We start from the raw sequence: 15,188 nt of genomic DNA on the forward strand, positions 1-15,188 counted from the left end.
CACCTTTCTCTTCTACATAGTAGAGGAAACACAGGACCCCTGACCTTCTGAGTTGGCCAAACTCTTTCTTTCAGTGGCTTACCATGTGATAGTCCCACCAACAGCATCCATGAAAAATGATGAGCAAATTTTCTTTGACTCCCCACCTTTTTTGCCCTTTAAGTTTGAAATTTAAATAACAGAAATAAGTAAAGAGGATAAATAGTCTATACTTACCACCCAACCAGTGTTAACACTTTTTCTTGGCTCCAGATATTTTAAAATAAAATAAAAAACAAAAATAAATAAAATAAAGTAACAAAGTGTTCTAGCCACCTTCTTCCTTTCACCATCCCAATCACAGTGCTTTCTGCAGAGATAATGATTATCACAATTTTAGCATCTATCCTTTTAGACCATGTTTTATTAGTATTCACTAATATTTTTCCAATAGATAACATTTCTTCATGTTTTTAAAACTTTAAGCATATGCCATCGTACTGTTGTTTATTCTGCAGCTTACTTTTAAAAATAGCTTTTTGGAGGTGTATATGCAATGGATACAATTTGATGAAACCGGGCCTATGCCCCACCTGTGAGGCCATGACCACAATTCAGATTAAAAACCATATCCACAGCCAGGTTGCAGTGGCAGACACCTATAATCCCAGTGACTCAGGAGCTTGAGGCAGGAGGATTTCAAGTTCAAGACCAGTCTGAGCAACTTAGCAAGGCGCTAAGAAATTCTGTGAGACCCCATCTCAAAATAAAAAATAAAAAGGGGACGTAGCTTAGTGGTTAAGCGTCCTTGGGTTAAATCCTGAGTACCCAAAAATAAAATATATTCATCACTTCCAAAATTTCCTTGTGTCCCTTTATTATGTAGAACTCTACATGAGATCTACCTTCTTTACAGATTTTTGAATAGAGTACTGTTGACTATGCTGTGCTAGACGGATCTCCAGAACTCGAATTCATCTTGCATAGCTGAAACTTGATACCAATTCAACAACTCCCTATTTCCTTCTCTTCTAAGACTTGCCTTTAAAAATAGATATTGTTTTTTGAAATCTATCCATGTGATGTGCAGGGAAATATTTAACCACCATCTCTTGTGGACAGAAAAGGAATTATCTATCGCCTTTGCCAATTTCCATATTGTAAGTACTTGTCACAGCTACAGATGTGATATCAACCAGTTTGCCAAACTCCTGTGATTTTAGCATTTGCCTCTCATGTGCTGGCTCAAGGGTACCATTAAATCTCCCCATGTCAATGTGCACATCAGGGTTTTGCTTGTGTTCTGTTTGAGGGCCTTTAGCCTGCACTGCAGTGTTTTCATCTATTCCCCTACTGGACACCTAGGCTGTCTCTAGGTTTTAACTTTTATAAAAGAGTGTTACAGCAAATGTTCTTCTGCTTACCACTGGTGCACATGTGCACTCATCTCCAAAGTTGCTGCACCAGCTCACCCACTCACCAGCAGTATGAGAGATTCCATTTCTCCATGATCTTGCAGATACTTGGTACTGTAAGACTCAATTTTGGCCAATTGAAAAGGTATAATTCCATTGATGTAATATAACTCCATTGATGCAATAGTTGACCTTTATTCTGAGATCCAGTAACTGTTCATGTATAATTACATATGTGTTTGTTGTTTCATTTGCTTACATTTAATCACATCAGTGTTGACTGTAAGAAATACAACAGGCTATTGAAGAGCCTCAAAATCCAGAACCCAAAGTAGTGTAAGATAGTCACTTGGCTTTTCTCTAAACTTAAGAATACAACTTTAATTTGGGGATTTAGAAGCAGAAGCTAAGGTCATATTGCCTTTGGCTTCAAGTTACAAAGAACCACATTAACACTGACTTAAACAAATGGGATGTTTAGTCAAAGTGATAAAGAAGTCTGGGGCTAGCAAAGGAGGCAGTGGGCCATTCTGGACACAGTCCCTACCATCTTTCTCTGCCATCTTTAGCAGTAAGCTACAATGCTCACACTCATTGCCTCATGACTGTAAGATGGCTGCTACAGCTCTAGGCTTGTCATCATCTGGAAGGAACACTGCTCAGATCAGGAGCACAAGAGCTTCCACATAAATACCCAGAAGACTTTTGTTAATATCAACAGCCTGACCTGTGTCACGAGGCTGCCTGTGTGTGAGACAGGCATGTTAGCAGGATATGTTTTCTCATCCTCTGAACAGAAAAGGCATCCTGTTATAGTGGGAAATGTGAACAAGGGAGGTGTCTGCCTCAGAGTTATTTGGCATGTGGATTTTATAGGCATTATTTTTTCATGGTTACATCAAATTGAATGAACACTAGGAATTCATTCACAAGTATCTACCAGTCAAAAGTGCAGAAAGCTCAGTTCCCACATCTTGTCACCATTTGGTTCATTCGTCACTGCCTGTTAAGCACCTAAGTTTTGCTTCTTTTTGTCTCTTTTTAATGATTCAAAACCAATTTAAGATGTTAGAACTGACAAATGAACCTGGCACAGGCTACTGTATGCTGAATCTTCCAGGCATGCCGCATGCCACATGACTTAACAAAAATTGTTTAGGCTGTGGGATATGGGGGACAAGCACATGGGGCTGAAAGAAAACCTAATTTGTCATTTATTGTTCTGTGTTTCTAAGGCAGGTCTCTATTAACAACTCATGATTAACATAATTCACGAATGTCTTCTTCCAGAGGCCAAGACGCTAAGTGGTGTGTGCAGGCAAGACCCGGGAGAGGTGTGGTTCTTTACTACCCATAATCTGGAGATGAGTCACAGGAAGGCTGTCAGCAGAACAGGAAGGAGGAGATTTGGATAAGGAAGTAGGACATACATTAGATTCCACAGCAATTAGACTTTTCCATAAAAGCAGCATCTGGTTTTGGAACTTGCCAAGTAGAATAAAAAGGGGGAAAGGGAGGATCTGAAGCAGCCTTGTCGAAAGCACCGAGGCATGTGGTAGTGGTTAATATTGGGCAACTCCAAAGTCCTCTGCAAAGTGCCTGAGCTGCGGAGATCACCACTGATCTACCTGCCAGGAATACCCTGTCACTGGGGGCGTACCTGCCGTGTGTCAACATCAGCATACATGGAGAGGCTGAGTGTGTAGATGTGCTTGTGGTACTCTGTAGCACTCATTGATGACTGCTTCCATCTTACATTGCTACTAATAGAGGCCATTAGTAATAGAGAAGCCACTAGTTATCTACTTCTTTTAACATTTTTTGATCCTAGACAGATTTCACTTCTAACTTTGCTAGATTCTAAAACTGAAGAAAGAAAAAAAAGGATCAATACATTCTCTATGTTCTCTGATCTATTCCATGTTTTTTCCCCCTCTTTTTAGAAGACAATGCAACCATACATCTGGCAGTGATATAACAGAGAAACCAAGGAATAAAATACAGCACTGGCTGTCTCTCTTTCCCCACTGTCTCTCTGGTAACAGAAATTTTGACGTGATGTGATACAGTAATATGGACTGCATTCATCCATTCATCCCTTCATTCATTTTGCAGTACTGGGGATTGAAGACAGGGCTAGCACATGCTAGGCAAGCGCTCCCCTACTGAGCTACTCCCCTTGATTCCTTTTTTTTTTTTCTTTTTGAGTCAGGGTCTTACCAAGTTGCCCGGGGTTAGCATAGAATTTGTGAACCTCCTTAGTTCCTGAGTAGCTAGGATTACAAGTATGCACCATCATGCCTGGTTGCTTTTATTTTTGTTACAAACCACTTTCCTTCCAATATGTAACAAATAATTTCTCCACTGAGACTTTCCTTATGCTTGAAGACACAGATCTGCCAAAATGAGACAGATCTCAATTCAAATCCTGGCTCTGCTACTTAGTAGTTGTGCAACCCTGAGTGAATTACTCACTCTTTTCCAAATCTCCATTTCTGAACCTGGAAAACGGGGATAATAATATATATGCTTTGCAGAGACTGTTGTGAGAATTAAGTGAGATTAGGTAAAGTACTTAGCACCATGCCTGGCATCACTAAGTGCTTGAGAGATAGACAGATATTATAATTGTCAGGTTTAAAAAAAAATTTTCCCATTAGACTAGCAAGTCTAAAATTAAAATGTAAATTAGTAGGATATCATCTGTGGCTCAACTTCACATGCCTCTTTAAGAATGCACATATCACGTGAGGCAGATGGATTACTAACAGGAAGGGCCTTCAAATTATAAAAAATAAGGATGTCGAATTCTAAAATACTGTAACAATCAAGGGAAGGTTAAAGAGAAACAACAATTAAATATAATGGGGTATCACAAATGTTCTTGTGAGGATCCAACATGGCAGCAGGCGGAGAGGCAGCGCTTTCAGTACCTCCTCAGTGATGGGGTCAGAGAGACGCATAGATACGCTTAAATTCTACCTGCGGAGAATCTCCTAGCAAAATTCCACTGAAGAAAGATTGACAGTTTGCCCCAGACGAGTGAATCCCCGCCACGAGACCCAGAGGTTCAGACCCGCCAGCCGCTGTCCACGCACCGTGGCGTGGCCACCCTCCTGTAGCCACTGTGACTGGGTGGCTACCCTCCAAGACGCAGCTTGGCAGGAAGAGGTCTTTAGCCAAGCCTTCATGAAATAGCGAGCCGGGAGCTGAGGCCAACCAGGGACGGACCAGTCCCACCCCTCCCTTCGGACACTCCGGTAAGGAGCCTGGGACCCGCCATAGCACAGAGGTGACGTCACCGGAGTTCGGCCGAGGGAATTCCTTCCCAGCGGAATCCACTTTAGCAGGTGTGTGACTCCCACCCCATCCAGATACAAGCAGCCAGGAAACCTCAGGGATCTCTCCGGGGGCATGTCTGTAGGGAAGCAGAGGGGATTCCCGACCCCCAATTCCCCATATCACCAGCGGCGACTCCCAAGTTCTTAGCCGCCAGTTTACCACAGCACTGGGGCTTAAATGGGACGCGCGGTGGGGCTGCAAGTGTAACCAGATCTTTGGGGAACCACTTCCAGTGAACAGGACCTGGCTGGCCGGCTGACAGGAGCAAGTGGGGAGGGGCTGGAGAAGTGAAACGGCTCTGGACTGACAAGATTGAGAGACTCCCAGGAGCTGCCTTACAGGGATTGCTATCGGCACGTAGATGGCAGAAGCTTGGCTCGGAGGGCATAGCTCCGCCTACTGGAAGAGAAGAAAATGGATCTCTAAGACTTCAAATTTTTTTCTTTTTTTTCTTCTCTCTCTGTTCTTTTCTCCCCTTTTCCTTCTTTCTTTCTTTCCTGTTTCAAATTTTATTGTTCTTTTCATTCTCCTCTAATCTCTCTCTCTCTCTCTCCTTTCTTTTTAAGAGCACCTTCCTTCCCCTACCCCCCAACTTTCATCCCAAGCATTACGTCTTCCATTACGTGTAATTGTCTAAATGCAAATAGGTGAATGTTTCGAGGCTGTCTATAGGGCTCCTAAGTACCTAGCTACTACCAACACCCTGATCCAATCGCCTGTTAGTATCCCCCTTCAGTAGAGCAATCTTCTAAAGTAGCCAAGACATACTAACCCTCATACCATCATAGCACCTAACCTAAACATAAAGTCCTACGAACAAACAACTAATCACAATATGCATACAGAACCCGGAAGCCTTTTATGAATTGAATGAATCAGCTCTAAAGTACAATAAAGCCCAACATTTCTAGGCATAATCTCCCACCACAAAAGAGAGACAACAGAGATATACAAAACCAAAACAAATTTATAGGAGAAAGCAGTTACACAGCAGTCAAACAGAGCTGGAAAGTAACGTGAACAACATGAAAAAACAAGGGAAAAAAAAAGGGTTACAAACAATGCAGGACAACTTAAATCTACAGGAGGACCTAGAAGCATCAGAAACATGGACAGGGAAAGAACTCAAGGCATACCTAACTCAGATGGAACGGAATATTAGAGAAGACATGAGACAGAAAGTCCAAGCAATGAAAGTATATTTTGAAAACGAATTAAACAAACAAATTCAAACTGCAAAGAACGAGCTTTACCAGGAGATAGAGATTAAAAAAAAAACCCAAACAGTAATCCTAGAAATGCAGGAAACCATAAACCAAATTAAAAACTCTAATGAGAATATTACAAATAGACTAGATCTAGTAGAAGTCAGAACATCAGATAATGAAGACAAAGTTTATCAACTTGAAAAGAATATAGTCAACACAGAAAGGATGCTTAAATCTCACGAGCAATCTATCTAAGAGATTTGGGATGTCATTAAAAAACCAAACTTGAGAGTCACTGGGATAGAAGAAGGTATCGAGGTTCAAACCAAAGGAATGGACAACCTATTAAATGAAATAATCCTAGAAAACTTCCCAGAGATGAAAGATGGAGTGGATTGCCAAATCCTGGAAGCCTACAGGACTCCAAACATTCAAAACCATAATAGACCAACTCCAAGACATATAATTACGAAGATAGCCAACATACAGAACAAGGAGAGAATATTAAAAGCTACGAGAGAAAGGAGGCAGATTACATTTAGGGGTAAACCAATTAGGTTAACGACGGATTTTTCATCACAGACTTTGAAAGTGAGAAGATCCTGGAACAACGTATTTCAAACGCTGAAAAATAATGGATTCCAACCAAGAATACTGTATCCAGCAAAATTAAGCTTCAGATTTGACAATGAAATTAAAATATTTCACGATAAACAAAAGCTAAAAGAATTCGCAGCCAGAAAACCAGCACTGCAAAGCATTTTGAGCAAAATACTACAAGAAGAGGAATTGAAAAATAATGCCCAAAACTAACAGTGGGAAGTATCTCAGTAAAGGGGGAGAAAAATAACCAAAGAGGAAAAACTAGCCAAACTAAAATAAATAAATAAATAAACATGACTGGAAGTACAAACCATATTTCAATTGTAACCTTAAATGTTAATGGCTTAAACTCACCAATCAAGAGACATAGGCTAGTAACCTGGATTAAAAAAACAAATCCAACAATATGCTGCCTTCAGGAGACTCATATGATAGGAAAAGACATACACAGGCTGAAGGTGAAAGGTTGGGAAAAATCATACCACTCACATGGCCCTCGGAAGCAAGCAGGAGTGGCCATACTCATATGGAATAAAATCAACTTCAAACCTAAGTTAGTCAAAAGGGATCTAGAAGGACACTATATACTGTTAAAAGGAACCATCCACCAACAAGACATAACAATTATCAATTTGTATGCACCAAACAATGGTGCTGCAACATTCATAAAACAAACTCTCCTCAAGTTCAAGAGTCAAATAGACCACAACACAATAATTATGGGTGATTTCAACACATCGCTCTCACCATTAGACAGATCCTCTAGACAAAAGCTGAATAAAGAAACTATAGAACTCAATATCACAATCAACAACCTAGACTTAACAGACATATATAGAATATATCAACCATCATCAAGTGGATACACGTTCTTCTCACAGCACATGGATCCTACTCAAAGATAGACCATATATTATGCCATAGGGCAACTCTCAGTAAATATAAAGGCATGGAGATAATACCATGCACCATATCTGATCATAATGGAATGAAACTGGAAATCAATGATAAAAGAAGGAAGGAAAAATCCTGCATCACCTGGAAAATGAACAATATGTTACTGAATGATCAATGGGTTACAGAAGACATAAAGGAGGAAATAAAAAATTCTTAGAGATAAATGACAATACAGACACAACATACCGGAATCTATGGGACACAATGAAAGCAGTTTTAAGAGGGAAATTCATTTCCTGGAGTTCATTCCTCAAAAAAAAAAAAAAAAAAAAAAGAAAAAAACAACAAATAAATGAACTCACACTACATCTTAAAACCCTAGAAAAGGAAGAGCAAAACAACAGCAAATGTAGTAGAAGACAAGAAATAATTAAAATCAGAGCGGAAATCAATGAAACTGAAACAAACAAACAAACAAAAAAACCATTGAGAAAATTGATAAAACTAAAAGTTGGTTCTTTGAAAAAATAAATAAGATCGACAGACCCTTAGCCATGCTAACGAAGAGAAGAAGAGAGATAGCTCAAATTACTAACATACAGGATGAAAAAGGCAATATCACAACAGACACTACAGAAATACAGAATATAATTAGAAAGTATTTTGAAACCCTATATTTCAATAAAATAGAAGATAATGAAGACATCGATAAATTTCTTAAGTCATATGATCTGCCCAGATTGAGTCAGGAAGACACACACAATTTAAACAGACCAATAACAAAGGAAGAAATAGAAGAGGCCATCAAAAGACTACCAACCAAGAAAAGCCCTGGGCCGGATGGGGTATACAGCGGAGTTTTACAAAACCTTCAAAGAAGAATTAATACCAATACTTTTCAAGCTATTTCAAGAAATAGAAAAAGAAGGAGCTCTTCCAAATTCATTCTATGAGGCCAACATCAACCTGATCCCGAAACCAGACAAAGACACTTCAAAGAAAGAAAACTACAGACCAATATCTCTAATGAACTTGGATGCAAAAATTCTCAATAAAATCCTGGTGAATCAAATACAAAAGCATATCAAAAAAATTGTGCACCATGATCAAGTAGGATTCATCCCTGGGATACAAGGCTGGTTCAATATACGGAAATCAATAAATGTTATTCACCACATCAATAGACTTAAAGATAAGAACCATATGATCATCTCAATAGATGCAGAAAAAGCATTCGACAAAGTACAGCACCCCTTTATGTTCAAAACACTAGAAAAACTAGGGATAACAGGAACTTACCTCAACATGGTAAAAGCTATATATGCTAAGCCTCAGTTAAATGGAGAAAAACTGAAGGCATTCCCTCTAAAATCTGGAACAAGACAGGGATGCGATGCCCTCTCTCACCACTTCTATTCAATTTAGTTCTTGAAATACTAGCCAGAGCAATTAGACAGACAAAAGAAATTAAAGGCATGAAAATAGGAAAAGAAGAACTTAAATTATCACTATTTGCGGATGATATGATAATATATCTAACAGACCCAAAAGGGTCTACAAAGAAACTGCTAGAGTTAATAAATGAATTCAGCAAAGTGGCAGGATATAAAATCAACACGCATAAATCAAAGGCATTCCTGTATATCAGTGACAAAACTTCTGAAATGGAAATGAGGAAAACCACTCCATTCACAATATCCTCAAAAAAAAAATACTTGGGAATCAACCTAACAAAAGAGGTGAAAGATTTATACAATGAAAACTACAGAACCCTAAAGAGAGAGAGAGAAGATGATCTTAGAAGATGGAAGAATGTACCTTGTTCATGGATAGGCAGAACTAACATCATCAAAATGGCAATATTACTCAAAGTTCTCTAAAGGTTTAAGGTGATGCCAATCAAAATCCCAACGGCATTTCTTGTAGAAATAGACAAAGCAATCATGAAATTCATATGGAAAAACAAAAGACTCAGAATAGCAAAAGCAATTCTAAGCAGGAAGTGTGAATCTGGAGATATAGCGATACCAGATTTCAAACTGTACTACAGAGCAATAGTTACAAAAACAGCATGGTACTGGCACCAAAAGAGGCAGCTGGACCCATGGTACAGAATAGAGGACACAGAGACCAATCCACAAAATTACAACTTTCTTATATTTGATAAAGGGGCTAAAAGCATGCAATGGAGGAAGGATAGCATCTTCAACAAATGGTGCTGGGAAAACTGGAAATCCATACGCAACAAAATGAAGCTGAATCCCTTTCTCTCGCCATGCACAAAAGTTAACGCAAAATGGATCAAGGAGTTTGATATCAAATCAGAGACTCTGCGCCTGATAGAAGAAAAAGTTGGCTCCGATCTACATATTGTGGGGTCGGGCTCCAAATTCCTTAATAGGACACCCATAGCACAAGAGTTAATAACAAGAATAAACAAATGGGATTTACATAAATTAAAAAGTTTTTTTTCAGCAAGAGAAACAATAAGAGAAGTAAATAGGGAGCTACATCTTGGGAACAAATCTTTACTCCTCACACTTCAGATAGAGCCCTAATTTCCAGAATATACAAAGAACTCAAAAAATTAAACAATAAGATAACAAATAACTCAATCAACAAATGGGCCAAGGACCTGAACAGACACTTCTCAGAGGAGGACATACAATCCATCAATAAGTACATGAAAAAATGCTTACCATCTCTAGCAGTCAGAGAAATGCAAATCAAAACCACCCTAAGATACCATCTCACTCCAGTAAGATTGGCAGCCATTATGAAGTCAAACAACAATAAGTACTGGCGAGGATGTGGGGTAAAGGGTACACTTGTACATTGTTGGTGGGACTGCAAATTGGTGCAGCCAATATGGAAAGCAGTATGGAGATTCCTGGGAAAGCTGGGAATGGAACCACCATTTGACCCAGCTACCGCACTTCTCAGACTATTACCTGAGGACCTTAAAAGAGCGTACTATAGGGATACTGCCACATCAATGATCACAGCAGCACAATTCACAATAGCTAGACTGTGGAACCAACCTAGATGCCCTTCAATAGATGAATGGATAAAAAAATGTGGCATTTATACACAATGGAGTATTACTCAGCACTAAAAAATGACAAAATCATGGAATTTGCAGGGAAATGGATGGCATTAGAGCAGATTATGCTAAGTGAAGGTAGCCAATCCTTAAAAAACAAATGCCAAATGTCTTCTTTAAGAAGAGCAACTAAGAACTGAGCAGGGAGGAAGAGCATGAGGAAGAGATTAACATTAAACAGAGAGGAGTGGTGGGAGGGAAAGGGAGAGAGAGGGTAATTGCATGGAATGGAAGTAAACCCTCATTGTTATACAAAATCACATATATAAGGGAAAGGGGAAAGGGGGGGAAACAAGGGAGAGAACTGAACAACAACAGATGAGGTAGAGAGGGAAGATGGGAGGGGAGGGGGGATAGTAGAGGATAGGAAAAGCAGCAGAATACAACAGTCACTAATATGGCATTATGTAAAAATGTGAATAACTGATGTGTTTCTGCAATTTGTATTTGAGGTAAAAATGGGAGTTCATAACTCACTTGAATCAAATGTATGAAAGATGATATGTCATGAGCTTTGTAATGTTTTGAACAACCAATAAAAAAAAAAACAAAACAAATGTTCTTGTAAGATAATAGTGATATTAGGAATAATCAAAGGAGTTATAAAGAATCAACTTTACTTAATAACAGTTTATCTGTGTTTGCTCACTAACCAATATATCATACTAATGTAAGATATTAATGAAAAGGAAATATGGTTCCGATATGGCAATACTGTGTACAATCTTTATTAGCTTTTGAAATTTAAGACTATTCTAAAATAAAAACATTTTACTTAAAAAAAGGAAAGTAAACAAAACATATCAATCAAGGTATTAAGGAGCCAAAAAAAAAAAAAAGAAGAAGGGCCTTTCTCTCCTGGGCTGTGCACTGCCTCACCTTTGTGCTCGGGTACTTGTGAAAGGGGGCTTCAGCAACTCTCCATCAGGCTGCTGTGAGGATGAGACGGGCAGTTCACTCCACACCTGGCACACAGCATGCTCAGCAGGCACTGGTGCCCTGCCCTCTCACCCTCCAGCACCAGCTGCTGTACTTCCGTGGGTTTAGCCTTTTCTCTTAGAGAAGCCATAGGGGTGGACCAGAAGGCCTTCCTCCAGAGCCCTGCAGGTCAGGCCCCTGCCTTCTGTGTGGTAGAGGATGGCTCAGTTGTTTAGGTTACACAGCTAGGAGACACAATGGGTCTCTCCATTTCCTAAACCAGCAAACCAAAAAGTCAGCATGAGGAAATACCTTTCCTCCGAAGTCAGAAAGACACTTGATGGGAAAAGTTCAGGCTGAACTCTATGACTGTGGGTCTGGGTCCCAGTCCAGGTAACACCTGAAGACAGTTGAGGACCCAGTGAAATATGACTGGGGAGATCTAGGATTTTTGTCCCTCTGGCTGACCTGAGCACTGGCTTGGAGGCCATCAGAGTAGGCAAAGATAGACAACTCGTCTCCTAAAAATTCCCCCTTTAATTTCTGACTACAGAGGAAATTTACTTGTATCTTTGGCTCTGACCATGGTGCTGAATGCTCTGATCTTGAAAATTCAACTCCTATAGTGGCTGCAGATCTGACTCTCACAGTTGGGGGTGGTTTGGAAGAAACCTCAGAGTGTGCAGAGGCCCTTCCTCTTTTCTGAGGTACTACTGACCATGAATTTAGGCTGCAGTGTTTACTCTCTTGTTCTCCTTCTGAGGATCAAAATTTGGAGAGACTTTCTGGCTAAAATGTAGAGATGTGGATGCTCCCAGTTCCTAAATACCATCTAAGTAGGAATAGTATTTTGAAGAGTCAGAAAACCATCTGACTCCAAAGTACACTGAAGGTGGCCCCAGCACAGTATCTTTCCATCTATGGAGAATAATAAGGAAAGTCACAGTTCCTCAGACAATCACCACAGAAGACTCCACTTCTCAGTCTGGGTGTTCCCGACTTCAGTGTGCTGCTGCCTCAACTGCTGACATCCCATGGTTGTTTGTGTTCACATGATGTCTGATCACAGGATAATTCTCCATCCTCTACAGGGGTTTTGGAAGTAGCACTTTGGTGCTAAGTACATGATAGGATCCTAACATTAAGAAGCTCAGAGTCTGTTGGGGGGGGGATCACAAGTAACAGTGATTATGAAGCAAAGCAAAAAGCACTGTATGCATTACCAGAGATGCCACATGTCGAGAGCCACAGTGTCAGGACAGTGGCCTATTCTGCTCTGAAACCTGACTGGAGAGAATCGAGTTCTGAGCTCTGGATTTGACCTTCCATTCACCTTCCATTTTAGACAAATATATCTGAGTAGATGGGGCTGGTCAACCATAAATGTGGTTTTGGAGATAAATTCCCCTTTTGCTACGAGAGCCTGCTCATGCATTTTGGGACTCCTGCTTGCTAGGAGCTTGGGTGGACTATGTTTGTTGCTGCGAAGACTGTTGTCAGCCACTGAGAGGATAATCCCAGGCAGGTTGGGGCAGACAGCATTTGTGCCCCATGGACACAAACTGCAGTTCCATTTCCACCAGCTGTGTGCAAACAGGCAGAGAGATTAGTATGGGAAGAGAGGCTAACAAAGGGACATGCAGTGATCTGTTCAGGAGGAACTGGCCACACAATGAGCCTGTCCTCTGTCTGACCTGGGAGAAAGGACCAGATGGTCTTTCATCTAAGTTTTTCTCTGCCCTTCTTGAGGTCCCTTTATCAGAAGCCAAAATATGTACAAAGTTATGGCATGTTGGGCCAGGCATCAACTTTGTGTAGAGAACAGCATGGCTCTGAATAGGAGGAAAGGGTGGCACTGCCATCAGTTACTGCTTAACCCTGTATCTTGAGGTGAGGGTGGCCTGAGGAGCAGGGTCTGGGCATATGACAAGGAAAATCCTTCTCAGTGCCTAGAAAGTGCCTGGCATGCTACAGATGCTCAATAAATGTTTATCCAACCAAATTCTTGTTGAGCAACCAAAGGAAAGGGTGACAGCTGCTTTCTTAGCAGATGTGGTACTCCAGAACAAGGAGTTGCTGATCACAGGTCCTGGTCCTTGGGGACACTGATGACTTGGCTGACCTCACGTTCTGGAGCACTGAGGAACGCCTGCTGTGGGAAGAGAGGCTGCACTCAAGAAAAGCTCCCCCAAGAACCCAGAACCCAGCCCATCTTCACCAGCCACTGCATCTTCAGATGGTCAACACCATGTTCATGAGCCCTCTCCTCTCTAGAGAACTCGCTCTCTACTTTCCCTGAGTTCTATTGATCTACCATCTAAAAGGAAAATCAGGCTAGTATTTTCTTCATGCCATCAGTCAGTCTGGCAGCAGAACCCTTTGCAAGGCCAATTCAAAGTCATTTAGAAGTAGGGTCCCTCCAAGAACTTCATTATCTATTGCCTGTTCTGTTACTATGATTCACGTTTCTCCACCTCTGCTGTTTCTGTTTTAACATATGCAGAAAGTCGGCAGTGAGGGGGATTAGAACAAGATCTATCTACCACCCACACGACACCTTCATCCTTGTTCTCCTTCCTGCCCTTGGCCTGTCCTCTGGCCTGTTCAGTCAAAGGAAGGAAGCCCGCCAGGAGAGGCAGCTGTTTGCAAGAAATCAAAACGTCTTCTTTAAAAGCATACCCAAGGGCTGTCCTTTTCTCCAAGACCAGTTCTGACAGCAAAGAAGGCTGATGCCCAACTGGCACACTCTGATGCCTTTGTCCTGTCGCCTCCTGCCACATCAAGCCTTTGGCACAGTATTGGTTACCCAATCTCTGCCAGGCCTGCACCATCGTTTGCCCAACCCATAGCCGGTGGTGGCCAACATGTTCAGGGCTGGTACAGATTGGTGTCAGGCCACAATTTCAAAGACTTCATCTTCATGTGGCAGAATTGCAGGAGTGGCAGACGCATTATCCTTCTTCACTCCTTCCCACCTCTTTGACTTCCTCCTAAGCACTTGATAAACAAGCTGCTTGTCCACCTGCTACCCTTTCACCTCTCAGGAGGAAGAGATCCTGAGCCCGTTTCCTCCTCTCACTTTAGCAAGTGCTAACTCTGAGACAACAAGTCTGCACAGTTTGGCCCCAAGCTCCCAGACCGCACCCACATACCAGGGTAGTGCCAGTGTACACCCTGCCCAGGTACTCATCTATTGTTCCCACATAGCTTGCAGGGCTGGCCATCAGGCACTAAGGCTATTTGGGTGGAAAAAGCCTTTTCAAAACAGGCTGGCTCTCAAATAGTTGGCTAAAGTTTGTTCCTGGGCCTTGTAGGGAGTAAATGAGGGTCTACTTGAAGCTCTTCTAGAAGATCATGGGAATTAAACATCATTGCAAAAAAAAAAAAAATCCCTTAGATAACTCACTATCGACACACAATCCTTTAGGGTTCTAAGCTCCATTCCTGGGGGGGGGGGAATCAAAGCCCACTGAATGGGCAGCCATCATGCCCAGATGGAACAGGCTAGGCTTGTCACTAGAGTTTCTTCCCAACGTGCACCAACTGTTAGTCCTGAGAACTGCTGTCCCTTCTGCTGCTTCTACCCTACTAGCTGTAAATGGAGATGAGCTCTGCTAAAAATCTACCTCAAGGTCTCTTTGTAAATGAATGAATGATGGGTGGAGCTGCTACTTTTAACTAAATGCTCTATGAAATAACCAAATGTAACTTTTTCTCAGAAGA

The 15,188-nt window shown here is 41.2% G+C and overlaps 1 protein-coding gene across 4 annotated transcripts in view; it reads right to left on the reverse strand.

Moving 5' to 3' along the window:
* LOC110598732 (uncharacterized) overlaps nucleotides 1-15,188 on the reverse strand; it is a 206,102-nt gene that overhangs the window by 4,158 nt on the left and 186,756 nt on the right. For all 4 annotated transcript variants that reach the window (XR_013435366.1, XR_013435365.1, XR_013435364.1 and 1 more), the window contains one exon: nucleotides 217-349. Coding sequence is in view for 1 of the 4 variants with exons in the window: in XM_078040563.1 (XP_077896689.1) it covers nucleotides 217-349 (133 nt within the window). In the remaining 3 variants the exon portion in view is untranslated. The remainder of the gene's footprint in view (nucleotides 1-216; nucleotides 350-15,188) is intronic.

Source organism: Ictidomys tridecemlineatus, chromosome 2 (assembly GCF_052094955.1).
Source record: "Ictidomys tridecemlineatus isolate mIctTri1 chromosome 2, mIctTri1.hap1, whole genome shotgun sequence".
NCBI classification, from domain to species: domain Eukaryota; kingdom Metazoa; phylum Chordata; class Mammalia; order Rodentia; family Sciuridae; genus Ictidomys; species Ictidomys tridecemlineatus.